A 17,311-nucleotide genomic window follows, 5' to 3' on the forward strand; every position below is an offset into this window, starting at 1 on the left:
ACTGGACATGGCAAATGTTCTTGGCTCTCCAGCAAGGTCGAGACAAAATGCTTTCTTGGATAGATATGTTCAGCAGATTTCCCCTGAGAAGCCGAAACTGACAGAAATGTCATCTTCCAGGATCAACTCTTCGAATAATCTTCTATCGCAGTTAACAAGTGCAGCTAAAAACAAAATATCGACGGATAAGGCAAATCACAGCCAACCATCATTTGGTAAGAACAGCCCTTTTCTTGCAGGGGGTACAATGGCTGAGAAAAAAGATAAACCAGCTTTTGATACTGAGAGCTTATCGAGGGAAGAGAAAGGTTACTATGAGTTCCTATGTAGAGTGGGAGAAGTCAAAAGATGGATTGAAGAAGTGATACAAGAAACTTTACCGTCCGAGCTGGACATATGTGTTGGTGACTCTTTGAGGGATGGTGTATATCTTGCACAGGTCACTCAACGGATAAATAGCGATTTGGCTCCTACAGTATACCCAGCTGGTGACAGACTTCAATTCAAGCACACGCAAAACATTAATGCATTCTTTTCGCTGGTTGAGCATGTTGGATTGCCCAGCTCCTTTAGATTTGAGCTGCAGGATTTATATAATAAGAAAAGTTTGCCCCAAGTTTTTGAGACAATTTACATTTTGATCACTCTAATCAATAAGAAATGGCCAACCAAGACACCAAGCTTGCAAGCACTTTCTGGAAAATTGAGTTTCACAAAAGACGAACTAAGAAAATGTCAAAGAATGTGGCCCAGAATACGTGATTTTAAATCGTTAAGCATCAGCCCGATAGCCTCGCCAGTGGTGAATAAAGCCAAATCCCTAACAAATGATAGCCTGATCAATGATTTCGGCACGTTTAATGGTTCTGAAGAGGATGGTGCAATACAAAAATCTATTGCAACACCTACCAGAAATAGTAATGGCAGCGTGTTGCAACCGGTAGTGTTGCCACCACCTTTGGAAAATGAATCTATTTCCTCAAATATATACTCGCCCGAAAAGAATGACAACGACTTAAACTCTCCTGTGCGACCAACTTTCAAACCCAAAAATGAGTATTTTACATCAACAACATCACATTTGGAATATAGTCCCCTGAAAAATACGAGCTTATCTTATTATTCTCCTTCTATCTCAAAATATTTAACGTATGACACAGATTTTTACATGAGGAGAAGTCAGGCTAGACAAAATGATTTAGAATACTATAACAGTTTTAATTACGGTCCTGTTGAATATTCTCCTAAAAGGAAACAGAAAATGACCGAGAACGAATTCTTGGAAAGCATTGTGGGTATTCAAGGGGTCTGTCGTGCTGTAAATATACGATTTAACTTTCACATCCAAAGGAATCTCTTGAAATTATTTGGAAGAGAAGTCATTGTATTGCAAGCAAACATACGAGGACAATTGTTACGGAGGCGAGCAGATGTCACTAGCATATTGAAATTCAAAAAGATAAAAATTCCAGAATTATTTTCCATACAAGCTCTTTTTAGAGCATATCTTCACAGAAAAAAGTTAGATCACCTCAGAATCAAGTATTTGAGGCAACAAGATCAAGTAGATTGTCTCCAAGGTTTCTCGAGAGGTTTTATTGTGCGTCGAAAAACAAATTGGCAATTAAGTTCCATCAGACAATCGGACGTCCCTCTGAGAAAATTTCAAGCACTGTTAAATGGTGTCATTAGTCGATCGAACATTCATTCTGGCTCTGCAAGCTTGTCTAACGATTTGACACCAATAAAACGGCTTCAAGCAATATGTAGAGCTAATCTGATCCGCCAACATCAACACATGATATTTAATAGCTTTGTTTTTGAGGTATCTACGCAAAGAATTGACTTTCAAACAATTTGTAGGGCTGTGTCTGTTCGTGTGGCGCTAAAGGACTCAATCCTCTCACTGAATGGCTATGATTCGGTCGTGGAAAAAATATCTGCACATATCAAAGGATGGCAGAAGCGCAAGTGCATTCAATATTTTCTTCGAAAAAATGTTGTGGACTTTCTTTCAGTTAGCTTGTTACAAGCTTCCATTAGAGGTGTGCTCGTAAGGTTCACATTGGATATTGTTGATGATTTCATTGAGTATAATTATCTAATAGAGTTCCAAGCAAGGCTTAGGGGGCATTTTAATCGATCTAAATTGAGGGAAAGATCAGCGATGTTTGTCAGAAACTCTCGTTCAATTGTCATGATTCAAAGTAAAATTAGAATGTTTTTACAACGGGTTGCTTTCTTTGAACTTATGCAGCTTCCTAATCCCACTCTAACCTCTGTCAGACGATTTGCTCACTTGCTTAATAACGTTGGTACAATTGAAGAAGTACAAGACAAATTGGAAGGATTTCAGACCCAATTAGACGCTGAAAACATAAAAAAGGAAAGGCTCGAAAAGGAAATAGGACAACAGATCGATTTGGCTGAGGTACTGCGAAAGCACGGTCTAACTGAAGAATCACCAGCGATTATAAACAAACTTACAGTACCAAAAAATAGTCTTCCTACCTTTCAAAAGCTATTTTATTTGCTGCAGGTTGATCCTACATATTGGAAAATAATGCATTCAAGAGATCCGGCTTTTGTTGAGAACAATGCTTACTGTTGCTTTACAACAATGAATCAAAAAATGGCAGAAAGAGAAAGAACTTACTTCATTCGATTGGTAGTGGAAATCATGCAATGCGAAATGGCAGAGGCAGCAACAGTGGATGAGTTCCTAGCTAACGACAATCAATTATGGAGACGTTTCCTTAGACTGTTTTTAAGAAGAGAATTCCCAGAACTATTTGATTTGTTCGTTCCACTTTTGGATTTCATTGCAGACTCTGGTATCAGCTTTGAAAGTGATCCATATGTGATCTACAAGTTGATATACAACAGAGAGCCAATGAGTCGATCACTGGCCATTGAAGATTATAAAACTAAGTGCAAGTTCATTGAAAATCTCCGTAGTATTTGGCATTCCGTTGAGATCGTTGCAGAATTGTTCACGAGGAAAACATCTGAGTTTCCGTCAGAGCTCAGATTTCTGGCGACTAAAATATTTTCATCCGCTGCAGATAAAAATGCCGGGGAGGATGATGCACTGAAAGCAATTTCAGCTGTTCTCTTGAATTGCATGGTATTTGAATATTTAGAAAACAGAGCTTATTATGGGTACGAGGAGAAAGATACACATCATTATGAGGAAAAATTACATACGATTATTGATGCTCTTTCTACTGTTTTCTGTCTGCACAACTTCTCTGGATATTGTGATCCTTTGAATCAATATGCTAGCGAAATGAATTCACAGATTAAGGTTCTTTTATTAAATATGTTTTTGGATCCAGAGTACGAAAAAGATGGCGATAGGTTGATTTATCATGACATGGTCTCGAAAGCACCACGCCTAGAAATTTTTTCCGATAAAGTTTTAAAAATCGGTTCCAAGTTTCAGGAGTGTTTGTCTTGCTTTCCCGATGATGATGCAATTCATGACATACTAGGAAAACGCATAGAAAGTAGCCTCATTCCCAAATCAGGTCGAGTTGTTCTAGAGCTGCTGGCAACATCACATCGGTTCCTTGTCTGCGACGATCGAACAAGAAAATTGTACGATCAGGTCAAAAGGGCCTTCATATACATGATGCAGGTAGAAGATATTAACAGTAATCTTTATGACCTTACTGTTAGTTGCGTATTAGACAGTGATGAGCCAGCTTTCAGGAGACTTATCGATAATAATATCAAAATAAAGAATGATCCAATTATCCGTCACTTGGATAATCCACCATATTTCAGTCTCAAAAACTCAACTTTAAAAAGAATTCACGAATTGGAAAATATGGAAGTACTAAATCCTGCCAACAATAAATTACAAAACTTTCTGAATGACATTGCCAACACCATCAAAAATCCACATTATGCCATTGACTATGTATCGGAGGAACTGGAAGTTACACACAAAACTCAACTTGCAGTGACCAAAATAAATCAGGATTTAGAGTTCGCTCTCGCTCATCTAAAAAAGAGCAACAATGATTCTGTAAAAGCTATTCAAAATACAAATAGGTATCTACCTGCTCACAAAGGGCCTTTGAGTAATTTAAAAGGTGCGTACAAAAAAGCCTATAACAAAAGCGGATTTGAGATGAATGGCTTGAAATTAAAGTGGACCACGCGGCAGCTATATGAGAAGGGCGTTGTCACATACATTGAAGGTGAAAAGCTGGCTGAACAAAAAGTGAAAGTTTTCGGGTCCAGCGGGCCTAAATTTCCAGATATAATATTCAAGATTTCTACTGCAGATGGCTCAAAATTTGGAATCCAGCTACTTGATAAGAGAAAAGGACCTGAGAAAAGACAATCAGATTATGTAGATTCTTTCAACTTTAAGGACCTGTTGAATACCCAAGCTGGCTCAAAAGTAGATACTTGGCACCTCCTTAATGGTAAAGTTACGTTGAAAACATCAGAACTATTGAAATTGGTTGTTGTCACTTTTCTCAAATCAGAGAGTATTTAATTGATTGAACGAATTATATCAAATATAGTAAGGCAGAGTATAGAAGTACATACTACATTTCAAAAAAGTATAATTGATAAAGATGACTGTAGGATTAGGCCAATAAATTAGTCGTAAAAGAAGAAATAAAGAGCGTACAAACTAATGAAAAGCCTTAATATGACAACTCCGAAGAGAGGTCTCAAAGACTCATCACTTTTGATTAATTTCGGTTAAGATACCTTGAATCATGTTCAGGATTGGGAGCAAGAGTGCCCTTCCTGGTCGTGTGAGTAACAAGGTTTAAGATGTAACCACTTCATATGCGAGCTCCTTGAGTGTCCGGAAATCGGTCCGCCTGCACTCTGTGGGCATTAATTTTCTATTCTTGAGAGTATATTGATCAATTGAAGATCCTAAGCGATATACAAGAGCATTTATAAAATACCATAACGATCGTTTGAGCAGAATTACTCAACGGCTGAAGATTCCTAAAAACCCGCGCTTTTTATTTGACTCTTGCTGTGTTTGGGCACGCTCCTTCTCATCTGGAAATGATGCTGCTGACTGCTCAGTTGTAATTGCTTCATTTTGTTTTTGTTCGTCTGTCGTTTCATAGCTGATGTAATTAAAAGCTAAATCGAAAAGGGTTGGTTTACTGGGAACTGGTCCCAATTTTGGCCTTAATGGAAACATATTATCTAACTTGATCATTTCTGGTTTGACAGAGCCAAAATCTAATCGCTCAATCAATGAGGGCTCATATTTATTTTGTTCCCTTTCTGCAAGCCTTTTCTCATATTGAGCGAGAGCAAGAACGCTAGTCCACCCTGTTTTTATCAAGTGTTGTAAGCAGTTTATCTTTCTTTGAGATAATATGTCGCTTGGAACAATTATTTCGTTTAAATCACCAACATCTCTTAGTGAGGCACTGAGTTGTTTATGCGCATCAAGATGCAGGGCCAAAGATTTCATGTATTCGCCCTTGGACTGATAAATAGAAGCTAGACAGCCTGAGCTCAAGGTCAACTTGAAATGTATTCTGCAAAGCTGAAGCTGCGCCAAAAGGTTATCATCAGAGTAAACGCCTGGAAGTTCCATTATATCTTGTAGATACTTCAATAGGTTGTTAACTATACGTTCAATTTCCTTATATTTGGTCAATTTGGATGGCATAGAAGTACCCAACTTTGTCCATTGATTCCATAATTGGTTGAAAAGATAGTTATCTCTCAAGATTGAAGTGAATAGCATGTTGTACTTGATAAAGGCCAGTAATATTTGATCGTTCTCAGAGCTTTCAACCCCATCAAACTCTTCTTCCTCTTCTTCCTCTTGCGCTTCGTGATTCTCAATACGTTCTTCCTGTCTCTCCAGGGCCTGCTGCCATTTTGACAACTTATCATCAAAACTAGAGATATTTTTTATCACAATGCTTTGCGCTTCTTGGATGAAGTTTTCAACCTGCAGGTCGTGAATCCTCGCAGTAAATGCTCTCCATTGGATTTTTTCTAGAGAGCCCGTATCATCTCTTTTAATATCTTGCAGCTCTATCTTGTAGCCATTCGAAAATAGCAACTTTGCCAACTCATCATCAGTTTCATGTGCTTCACCAACCTTGGTAACGACAAAATTTTTAAGTTCGGCTGTTGAAAGAATATTCCCAGCATGTTGCTTCAGAGTGTACTCATAAGTTCCTTGCAAAAAATCGAATGTAGTTTCAGAAATCAAATTTGATTGACGCAAGTGCGACAAGGCTGCAAAGCATAATGATAATTCTTTCGAAATAGTTTTGCTATCCTTGTTCTTAGAGAGATTTCCGTGTGCTAGATACTCAACGTGCACCAATTTTCGATAAATAAGGTATTGCATACGAGTGACCCATTGGCCTTCGTTTTTAGTTAAGTTAACCAATCTTTCCGTAGTCTGAACCGCCCTTCTAAGTCTGGTACGCAAAACTCTTTTCTCGCTGGTCTTGAACTTACCTCTTTGGCGAGCTCTTAACTTCAGTCTTTCAACCAATGATAAATCTCTTTCTGCATGCAACAAGACTAGAACACCGTACAATTTATTTTTGTGGTCATATTCTGTATTATCGAATTTACTATATTTTTCTTTGCTTGAATATTTCCTAGTATCTTTTGTTACAACTTGGCAGCGATGTCTCAAACCCTGTAACTTCCTATTCAGTTTCGAATGGTATCTGCGGTAGTCATCAGCGGTTTCCAGTAACTGGTCTACACGCACACCATAGGTTGCTGATATTGGGGAAAAGATACCCATGTTAGATAGCGGCAAGAGTGCGGTAATCTCTCTTTAAATATACTAGTATGTGCTCTTTAAATCTTCAATTTCCAATATTTGATATATTTCAACTTGAAAAATTTTAGATCATCAGTTACGTGTTCAAGCTGCATAGAGAGAAGCGATTAGATCTGAGATTATATCGAAAGGAATGGGTAGTTGCCTCATGTTGTGCTACAGGCTCTTACTTTTCTACTCTTCTCTACTCAGTGCATTTCAATTTTAGTGCTAGCCTGTAAATTTTGTTTCTAGAGACAATTGAGTTGTGTTCTGTCTTTGAACGATATAGCGATAAGGCTCACTTAGTGAAGATCTGGTGTTAAAAGGTTTCAAGTTCGATCACAAGCAGGAGATGCCTCAGAAACAAGGAATTTTTACGTTACTATTCTGTGTTCTCGGCGTTTATGCCTGCTTCCTCACATGGGCTCTTGTTCAAGAGCCCTTAAGTACCAGAGTATGGCCAGAAAGCAATCAAAAATTTCAAGCACCCTCTGTAATTGCCATTGCGCAAGCCAGTGTTGCTATGCTTGTTGGAGGGGTTTATCTGAAGTGGCGGAAATTGGGCTATAAACCATTTGATTTCATTTTTGATCATGGAAAGGAACTTGCATTAATATCCTTTACTCAAAGTACTTCAACACCATTGGCTAGTTATTCATTACACCATGTTGAGTATCTCACATATATGCTTGCCAAATCATGCAAAATGATTCCTATATTGCTTGTGCATTTGCTTCTGTATAGAACATCAATTCCAAGGAAAATGAAAGTGCTTGCGCTAGTTGTAAGCATGGGAGTGGTGGTTTTCACTGTGGGAGGTTGGAAACCAAAGTCTATTGAAAGTGGTTCTGGTGATAGACATGGAACAAAGGGATATGTGCTCTTGTTGCTGAGTTTATTCTTAGATGGGATGACCAATGCAACTCAAGATAATCTTCTTAAAAGCAATAAACCAAAAGTTAACAAAAGTTCCAAAAAAAAAATTACTGGAGCTCATCTGATGTTCGCACTAAACATGTTCATAATTATTTGGAATGCACTATATCTGAAGGTGCTAGATCGTCAACAATGGGAAAAAGCCAAAGTTCTTCTACGGAAGGATCCAGAGATTTTAAACTATCTTTTCACGTATGCATGCTGCGGTGCGATTGGGCAATGCTTCATTTTTTATACACTGGAAAAATACGGTTCTCTCGTTCTGGTTATGATTACTGTCACCAGAAAGATGATGTCTATGATACTAAGCATTGCGGTTTTCGGAAAAAGAGTAAATCCTATTCAATGGGCAGGTATCATCATCGTATTCGGTGGTATCACTTTCGAAGCTATTGGAAAAATGAAAACAAAGCGTTTGCCTTCGAAAAGTAAACTTCATTAGGTACTCTATAAACTACTTAATCTTACCTAACGAATCCCTTTCTTTATTTTTCTTGAGACCGCTTTAACCTCTCTCTTAGCTCATCATCCCAAGCGTAGACATATAAACCCTTTACACCTCTCGTTAAGAGTACATTGATGCTATTCATTATAATCTTTTGTTTCACTTGGGGAACCTCCATGATATTTTTCTTTTTAGTGAAACCTGCGCGATCATCATACAGCTCCGGTTTGAGCTTTATACAGTCATTTTTAGCATCATAGCCAACCGATCTGCCCAGAATGACGCCTGCATAATTCAAATCAAAGCCCTGGATTGTATATACACTTCCAACTTCATCAATGGTATCTTTTCTCTCACTCCAAGGTAAGACGGCTCGTGGGGTATATCTATCCCAGCGGACGTTAAAGTTTTCACCACATTTAACAAAATAGTCTTTTCCATCCAGTCTGTAGGGAAAGTCATAGGTTGACAACATTCTACACTGGCCATACTTCGAGTCTAATTCTTTTAAGGAATCGTACATGGCCCCGCAATCATCCCAAATCTTAAAGTCAAATCCCAGATTGTCAATGCTTTTAGGAAATCTAGGTATTTTACCCTCGACACTAATACAGTTAATCCATTGTAAAACGTCCGCAGGTGCTGCAACCCTGAATTGCTGCTTTAAATAGTACCAATCCCTGTTTCCTTTGGCGACTTGATCGTAATAAGAACGTATATTTGCACCATTTTTTGTGTTCTCATCCCAATAGCATCCCATTCTAAGTGCCTGCTTATCATCATAAACAATAATTAAAACCTTAGCTAATGACATCAAATCACTCAGATGGTTCTCACCATAGAAGCGCTTGAAAGCATCCTTTGAGGTTGCTAACAAATGTCCCTCGTCGATAATAATTATATCTGCCATTGTTTTCTGCTTTGTCAACGCATTGATCAATGAGGTTGGACGTTCCAAAGACGAGCTAGAGATATACTTGAAAGATTTACTGATTCTAAGATATAGTTTTAGCATCTCAGGATGATTCACCACAAGATAGTTTTTAGTCCCTTGGAGAATATCTACGTCTTCATTAAGTTTTTGACTTGCTTGGCGTTGTATCTCATTGAATAAGGAGTTCAATATAACAGATTTTCCCGTACCAGCATCTCCCTGGATCACAAACAATGAAGGGCCATTTCCCGGTTTGTAATTGCTCAGGTGGGTTTTTGAAAAGTCGAGAATCCTGTGGCGCAACTGCGCCTGTTCATTCGAGAGCTTTACATGGGATAACTTATCCACAGCAACTGATTGCGAAACCACATTGCTCATTTTCTTCGCTCTCTTGAACTCACTAACACCAGTGGTCATTTTCAATTGCTTTCTTAGAGAGACTTTCATACTCGAAATTTTTTTTCATTATGGAAGGAGATCCATATATATGGATTAGAAGCTCGGCATGATATGAAAACATACCATTGAGAACTAATAAAAACACAATCCAAAACTTATCAATACTAAACAAATCTCAACTGGAAGTACGCATATTATGACAGCCTGGTCTAAGTTTCTACCACTTCATGGAAAGCCTCCATCTGCTTTGAGTATTGGTTTGATGGTTTTCCTTCCATTTCTTTTTCTATTGAACAAGTTGATCCCTATTAATGATAAGATGAGCTTATCACCAAAATCGATATTCAATTTGGGCAGGCTCTCTAATTATCCTTTGATCCATCTATCGTTGACACATCTTATTTTTAACATGTTGGCGCTTTTTGGTCCTTTAAATATATTTGAAGCCCAGCATGGTACTGTGCATACAGGAGTGTTTCTAAATTTATCAGCACTTTTATCAGGGTTAATGTACTGTATCGTGGGGAAACTAATTTATCCCGATGTTAGTGTTGCTGGTGCTAGCGGATGGTGTTTTACGCTTTTTGGATACTTCAGCGTAAAGGAATCAACAGTAAATCCTAGGTATGAGATTCGTGGAACATCCTATTCTTTTCCAACCCTCTATATGCCTTTTGTGATGTTAGTATTCATTTCTTTGATTATACCAGGTGCAAGTTTCTGGGGACATCTGTTTGGACTGCTAGTAGGTTATTTCATTGGTTTTAAGGAGTCCCTATTTAGCAAATTAATGCCTCCAAGCTGGATTATCATCAAGATAGAAGCAAAATTAGATAGACTGATTAAATTGATTCCATCATGGGTTAAATACTATAAAGAGGAAGATATGACGGGAAGATCGACGACCGAGTATACGTCTATTTTCGGCACAAACCTTTCTCTACCGCTACACACGACAGATCATCAGACTTCAAATTCTAGTGGAAGAGTTCTCGGTACTGCCCAGAGTTGATAGTGAAATTTAGTTGAATGATCTTAGCATTTAAATCTACTTTATTATATATACATGTGAGAATAGCTAAAACCTCTTAAGTACTCGTGGTTGCATTATTCTGTAACTCTACCAAAACATGCTTTCTCAGAATATTTCTTCTAATGTTTTTCTTCAACAACTCCGGTTGTTCTACACCGTGGCTTCTCAAAAAGTCAAGAGCCAAATCATTATCACCCGTTAATTCATCAACTCTTTCCTGTATTCTGTTGATTTTTTCACGTTGTTCTGCAACGTTGGTTTCCAAGCTCGACAGATCTAGCTGTAACAACTGTTTTACCGTTTCTGGAGAAAACTCTTCAATTCCATAACGATTCTTTATATCAGATAAACTCTCCACAGACTCCCCCTTCGACAACGCCTCCTGGATCATACGTATATCTCGTAGGAGAATACTGCTCCCATTTGTAGCTCTATGGACTCTTCGGTGTATAAATTCCTGAGTTTTGGCAGCTTCCTCCTTGGCAACATTTATTCTGGCCTGGGACTCATATAAAGCAAACTGTTGACCTTTGTTTTTGATAATCTCCGCGATTGCAAAGAACTTACACTTAGATAAAGGTCTGGTAGCTTCAATACGAACCAAATCTCCCTCGCGCGATATTTCTCCCTCATCATGCACTAGGTAGTCCTTACGGTGAAATAATTCCTTATTAATACGCTTGTTGAATACTTTAGTCTCTACACGAACTTTCACGGTCTTTTGCATTTTGCCCTGGGACACAACTAGCCCCAAGAAATTTTGGCGAGCCATCCTGCTAAATCGAACCGCACCTTCAAGTTTGACTATAATTCCAAGTAATTGGACGCTGAATAACGGTTCAGGGGCCTTAGTAAATCTTCAATTAAGCTTTGATGTTCTCATCTCTCCGATCAACTCTGAGTTTTATTAAAAGCTCTACTAAAAATTTTGCAAATCATACACTACGGATCAACCAGTTTACAAATATTATATGGTATGAAAGATCTCATTTGTAGGCTCTTTATGGGGTCTTTGAATCTGGATGTATTTCCAAATGTTTCTCAAAAGTGTGTCAATGAGAGCTGGTTACAAGGCGCCACATTATGGCTGTTCTGTGACCGTTTAATTGTATTTTAGTTGTAGAATTTACATTTAATTACTGGCAATTTCAACTTTCTTGCCTTTAGCCAAAAAGTAGAAAATCGGAGAACACCTACAGGGAAGACCAAAAGCAGAATCAGATACCTATCATTAGGTAGACGTTCTCGATCATTGGTTTTTACATTGCTCAATAAATTAAGGCATAATAAGAGAACGCTAGCATATACAACAATTTGAATTGCTTGAATAACGGAGTATTATGGACACTTCACGAGGCTCTAAGCGCAGTTCCATATCGTTCGGCAGTTACCAGAGGCAGCCCGGACACGGTGTGCCTGGAGGTTATGATAGCGGCATGTTTTCGTATGGACCACTTGGTGGCAGCGGATCGGGTATTGGCGCTGGCGCTAGTGCGGGTGGGTCGCATTACGCGAATAGATCACCAATGTACTCTCCCTTGGACTATTCTCAACCGATATTCCCACCTAATGGATACACGAATCTTCATCAGTTTAGGAATTCAAGCGGCGGAGATGCTGCTGTGGTTTGCGAATATGAAGCTAACTATCCATTGTTCGCCGTAGATTGGAGTTTAGGGGATTACGTTTGTTTTGGATCGTATCTGGAAGGGAACAAAAACAGGCTACAAGTTATAAAAACAGATGATTTGTTGACATGGGATAAAGTTGCGGAATGCAGTGTTACATTTCCAGTAAGCAATATACAATGGCAGCCCGGTGGAACGCATTCCAGTAAGTTTGCAACATGCTCGGATTCTTTGCGGATATGGAACATGAATGAAGAGGATAACACGCTACAAGAACGAATTAATTTATCAGTCTGTAAATACAACAAACAGCAGAATGTCAATGCGGTGGCAGCAGCAAGTACAACGTCTGCTACCGGAGCACCATCGACATCTACATCAGCATTAAAGTCATCGCCGAAAAATTCAAATATTAATGATTCCCAAGGAACTACTGCTGGACATTTAAGTTTGCTGGGTGAACTTCCGCCAATAACATCGTTTCACTGGAACCCGATAGATACCAATCTTTTAATTTCATGTTCTATAGACACTACCTGTATCGTATGGGATCTGCAAAGCAGCACGTACGTCAAAACACAACTGATTGCACATGACAGTGAAGTATTCGACGTACGATTCCTCACGCAATCCACACAATTATTTGCTAGTTGCGGTGGTGATGGCAGTGTGAGAGTGTTTGATCTCAGATGCCTTGCGCATAGCACGATTATTTACGAACCAAATGCCCCCCTCGAAAACTCACAATCTAATGTCAGCTCGGAGTCGGTGGGTGCTATCGCATCGGTTCATCAAGGCGCAGATTACGATAATTCTTCCAAGGCGCTTTTACGCTTAGAACCATCACCATTTGATCCGAACGTAATTGCAACTTTTGCGCTGGATTCGCAGTCCATTCTAATCCTCGATATGAGAAACCCCGGCTCCCCGATCCTCACACTACAGGGTCACAACGCAGCGGTGAATCAAATCAAATGGCACCCCACAAGAAGAAATGTTATCATATCCTGCAGTGATGATTGTCAAGTACTATATTGGGACCTCCATCAATGGCTAGATTCCGTGGCAGATTCCAACAGCAACACTGAAAACCCTGAAACAGCAGTAACGAAATCTCCCGCAAAGTCTCCCTTCTCTAATTCAAACTCATCTTCAATAACAGGGCTGTCAAGCGACAATGCGGACCCGGCAGTATCCAAGTGGAGTACCAAGAACAACTCACAATGGCTCGATACGCCAGCCATGTACTACGCCAATAAGGGTCAAGAAATAAATAACATTATCTGGAGACCACAAGGCGGCGAGTGGCTCGGTGCAATAAGTGCCAAACGATTTCAGAACATCAGAATCTAGTTTCCCTCAAACAATAACACCTGTTCCTTCAATGCACTACTTCGATGAGAATACATATTAACATATACATCTAAAACTATCAAGCATCCATCCAACTGTCAACCAACGGCCTGACGATCAATCAACGATCAACGAACGACTATTTACGTGCTCTTGGCCTCTCTGAGTCTTGACGCATGCACACAATCTTCTTATTGACTTCTTAAGCTATGTTTATCACCAAATCGCTCAAATTATGGCTACTTCTTGTTGTTCTCCGGTATTGACTTCTTTCAGTGAGATTCTGACTTCTTGACTGCATCGGAGGTAAAATAACTTTTATCGTAAGCATGCGATGAGATAGGCCATGTTACCGAAGCGTAGAAGTCAGAATTGTCTATGGTTTGATAAGAACTATCACATGAGATCACTCTTCTCGAATAATGAATGCTGACGAGAATGGAGCCTGGCGATTTATACACTTGTATTTAAGTGCAAGGAAACCAATAATTTAGGCTGTTACCTAGAATCATCGTTTCCTAGTGCACAAAGAGTTGACCGTACTCGATTTTTGAATCAGTTTCTGCGTGCAGATAAGGCTTTTGGAGTCATTTGGAGTTATTTGGAACCATTTGGAGAACTATAAGATTAGCTGATTCGGAAATAATGCTGAGATCACAAGTGTCCTCAGTGTTGCGTAAAGCCTCGTTTCCCGGAAGGCTATCTCGGCGGGTGTTTCGCCAAACACAGCTGCTCCATACTACGAGAGCTTATTGTGGCCCACAAGTTGCGATTGTGAACTCTCTACAATATGAAAAGATCTATAGACCTGATCCAAAAATGCTAGATCGTCCCTTGGATTCCTTTGCAAGACGCCATCTCGGACCTAGCCCAAAGAACGTTGCGTATATGTTGAAAACCATGGGTTACGAAGATTTAGACGGGTTTGTTAATTCTCTGGTGCCACCTGATATTTTGAAGAAGAGGCCCTTGCTATTGGAAGCGCCAGCCGAGGGGTTTGGTGAGCAGGAAATGTTGGAACATATGGAACAGATCGCGAATAAAAATAAGTATAAAGTCAAAAATTTAATCGGGAAAGGTTATTATGGTACGATTCTTCCTCCAGTAATCCAAAGGAATTTATTAGAGAGCCCAGAGTGGTACACTTCGTATACTCCATATCAACCGGAAATATCCCAAGGCAGATTAGAATCTTTATTGAACTTTCAAACTGTGATCTCTGATCTGACCGGTCTGCCTGTTGCCAACGCATCTCTGTTGGATGAAGGTACGGCAGCAGGTGAGGCCATGCTGCTTTCATATAATCTGTCTAGAAGGAAGAAGACCAAGTATGTGATTGATTCCAGGGTTCACCCGCAAACAAAGAGTGTGCTACTTACAAGAGCACATCCATTCGATATCGAACTGATAGAAATTGATACATCCCATGTTGAGAACGCCCTTGAAGTATTAAAGGATCCCAAGGTCGCAGGGTGTTTGGTGCAGTATCCTGCTACTGATGGTTCAATACTTTCTGGTGAAGTTCTATCAAGTTTTGCTGAAGTTTTACATGCCAACAAAGGGTTGTTTTCTGTCGCTTCTGATTTGATGGCCTTGACTTTACTGAAACCACCTGCAGATTTTGGAGCTGATATTGTTTTAGGATCTTCTCAGAGATTTGGTGTTCCAATGGGGTTCGGCGGACCGCATGCAGCATTCTTTTCTGTTGTCGAGAAATTAAACAGAAAGATTCCAGGAAGAATTGTCGGAGTTTCGAAAGATCGTTTGAATAAGCCAGCTTTGCGTTTGGCTTTACAAACAAGAGAACAGCATATCAAGCGTGATAAGGCCACATCAAATATTTGCACAGCACAAGCGTTATTAGCGAATGTCGCTGCAAATTATTGTGTTTATCATGGGCCCGAGGGTTTAAAAGATATTGCAGAGAGAATTTATGGCATGACAACAATTTTGGCAAACGCCATTCAATCTAAATTTTCGAAGTTTTCTATAAGTAACAAAAATTGGTTTGACACGTTGACTATTGATTTGAATGGTAACTCCTCATCTAAAGCAATTTTGAACAAAGCACTAGAGAAATATAACATGAATCTGTTTGCTGTTGATGAAAATATTGTATCGTTATCGCTAGATGAAACAACTACGAGAGAAGATTTAGTAAATCTGGTAAAAATATTCACAGACTCTTCCGATGTTACCAAGTTCATATCGGAGGGAAATGAATTTCCTGTATTTCCTAAGCAATATGCTCGTTTTGACAAGATTTTGACCGATCCAGTCTTCAATACGCATCACAGCGAAACCGCTATGCTAAGATATTTACACCGGTTGCAATCTCGTGACTTATCATTGGCAAACTCTATGATTCCCCTGGGTTCTTGTACAATGAAGTTGAATTCTACTGTGGAAATGATGCCTATTACTTGGCCTCAATTTGGAAATATTCATCCTTTTCAGCCTGTGGATCAAGTCGAAGGATATAAAGAATTACTGTCTTCATTAGAGAGGGATTTATGTACAATTACTGGGTTTGATGGAATTTCGCTTCAGCCAAACTCTGGTGCACAAGGTGAATACACTGGTTTGAGGGTTATTAGATCTTATTTGGAAAGTAAAGGTGAATCACATCGTGATGTATGTTTAATTCCTGTATCTGCACATGGAACTAATCCGGCATCCGCTGCTATGTGTGGCATGAAAGTGGTACCTGTGAACTGCCTAACTGATGGTTCGCTAGATCTATCTGATTTGAAGCTCCAGGCTGACAAGTATAAGGACAATCTTGCTGCGGTTATGATTACTTATCCTTCTACCTATGGTTTATTTGAGCCAGGTATACAAAATGCTTTCAAAGTCATCCATGAAAATGGTGGTCAAGTTTATTTGGACGGTGCTAATATGAATGCACAGGTCGGGCTGACTTCGCCGGGAGATTTGGGGGCAGATGTCTGTCATTTGAATCTACACAAGACTTTCTCCATTCCTCATGGCGGTGGAGGTCCTGCAGGTGCTCCAATTGGTGTGAAATCTCATTTAATTCCACATCTACCAAAGCATGATGTTGTTGATATTGTTACGGCTGTCAAGAGTGAATATTCAATTGACTCTGTGGGATCTGCTCCTTATGGTAATCCTTTAGTTTTACCAATCTCATATGCATACATCAAAATGATGGGCCGTGAAGGTTTGCCCTTTTCCAGTGTTATAGCCATGCTAAATGCTAACTATATGATGACAAGGTTGAAAAATCATTACAACATTCTTTTCATTTCGCAAGAGAGCAAAAACAGGCATTGTGCTCATGAGTTTATTATAGATTTAAGGGAATATAAAAAGAAGGGTGTTGAAGCGATTGATGTTGCCAAAAGATTGCAAGACTACGGATTTCATGCGCCAACATTAGCATTCCCAGTTCCCGGGACTCTAATGGTCGAGCCTACAGAATCAGAGAATTTAGAAGAATTGGATAGATTTGTTGATTCGATGATTGCAATCAAAGGGGAAATTGAAGCCTTCATTGCAGGGGAACCAAAGGGTCAGGTATTAAAAAACGCACCACATTCCTTAGAGGACTTGGTTTCAGAAGATTGGTCTGCCAGAGGGTATACCCGTGAGGAAGCTGCCTTTCCTTTAGCATTTCTTAAAAACAATAAATTCTGGCCTCCGGTAGCAAGGCTAGATGATGCATATGGGGACATGAATTTGATGTGTACATGTCCTTCTGTACTTGAGGTCGCGAATGATGACGCGTAAAAATGCATTGAGCTATAAAGTTGATAAATATATA

General features: G+C 39.4%; 8 protein-coding genes across 8 annotated transcripts; 5 read left to right on the forward strand and 3 right to left on the reverse strand.

Annotated features, from left to right (window-relative positions):
* Positions 1-7: 7 nt before the first annotated feature.
* Positions 8-4,513, forward strand: IQG1 (Iqg1p; the record flags this gene model as incomplete). The annotated part of the gene is made up of 1 exon (XM_037286561.1): positions 8-4,513. The coding sequence occupies one exon, from the start codon at positions 8-10 to the stop codon at positions 4,511-4,513; it is 4,506 nt and encodes a 1,501-aa protein (XP_037142456.1).
* A 453-nt stretch (positions 4,514-4,966) lies between these two features.
* Positions 4,967-6,775, reverse strand: SRP68 (signal recognition particle subunit SRP68; the record flags this gene model as incomplete). Its single annotated transcript, XM_037286562.1, has 1 exon — positions 4,967-6,775. One exon carries the CDS (start codon positions 6,773-6,775, stop codon positions 4,967-4,969), a length of 1,809 nt encoding a protein of 602 aa, XP_037142457.1.
* Positions 6,776-7,148: 373 nt separating this feature from the next.
* Positions 7,149-8,174, forward strand: HUT1 (UDP-galactose transporter HUT1; the record flags this gene model as incomplete). The annotated part of the gene is made up of 1 exon (XM_037286563.1): positions 7,149-8,174. One exon carries the CDS (start codon positions 7,149-7,151, stop codon positions 8,172-8,174), a length of 1,026 nt encoding a protein of 341 aa, XP_037142458.1.
* Positions 8,175-8,217: 43 nt separating this feature from the next.
* HG535_0A06730 (uncharacterized protein) lies at positions 8,218-9,558 on the reverse strand (the record flags this gene model as incomplete). The annotated part of the gene is made up of 1 exon (XM_037286564.1): positions 8,218-9,558. One exon carries the CDS (start codon positions 9,556-9,558, stop codon positions 8,218-8,220), a length of 1,341 nt encoding a protein of 446 aa, XP_037142459.1.
* A 148-nt stretch (positions 9,559-9,706) lies between these two features.
* On the forward strand, positions 9,707-10,522 carry RBD2 (putative rhomboid protease RBD2; the record flags this gene model as incomplete). Its single annotated transcript, XM_037286565.1, has 1 exon — positions 9,707-10,522. One exon carries the CDS (start codon positions 9,707-9,709, stop codon positions 10,520-10,522), a length of 816 nt encoding a protein of 271 aa, XP_037142460.1.
* A 76-nt stretch (positions 10,523-10,598) lies between these two features.
* On the reverse strand, positions 10,599-11,315 carry MRPS17 (mitochondrial 37S ribosomal protein uS17m; the record flags this gene model as incomplete). The annotated part of the gene is made up of 1 exon (XM_037286566.1): positions 10,599-11,315. One exon carries the CDS (start codon positions 11,313-11,315, stop codon positions 10,599-10,601), a length of 717 nt encoding a protein of 238 aa, XP_037142461.1.
* A 568-nt stretch (positions 11,316-11,883) lies between these two features.
* On the forward strand, positions 11,884-13,524 carry HG535_0A06760 (uncharacterized protein; the record flags this gene model as incomplete). Its single annotated transcript, XM_037286567.1, has 1 exon — positions 11,884-13,524. One exon carries the CDS (start codon positions 11,884-11,886, stop codon positions 13,522-13,524), a length of 1,641 nt encoding a protein of 546 aa, XP_037142462.1.
* A 645-nt stretch (positions 13,525-14,169) lies between these two features.
* GCV2 (glycine decarboxylase subunit P) lies at positions 14,170-17,277 on the forward strand (the record flags this gene model as incomplete). The annotated part of the gene is made up of 1 exon (XM_037286568.1): positions 14,170-17,277. One exon carries the CDS (start codon positions 14,170-14,172, stop codon positions 17,275-17,277), a length of 3,108 nt encoding a protein of 1,035 aa, XP_037142463.1.
* Between the last annotated feature and the right edge of the window lie 34 nt (positions 17,278-17,311).

The sequence above is a fragment of the Zygotorulaspora mrakii genome, chromosome 1 (genome assembly GCF_013402915.1).
Source record: "Zygotorulaspora mrakii chromosome 1, complete sequence".
NCBI lineage: Eukaryota > Fungi > Ascomycota > Saccharomycetes > Saccharomycetales > Saccharomycetaceae > Zygotorulaspora > Zygotorulaspora mrakii.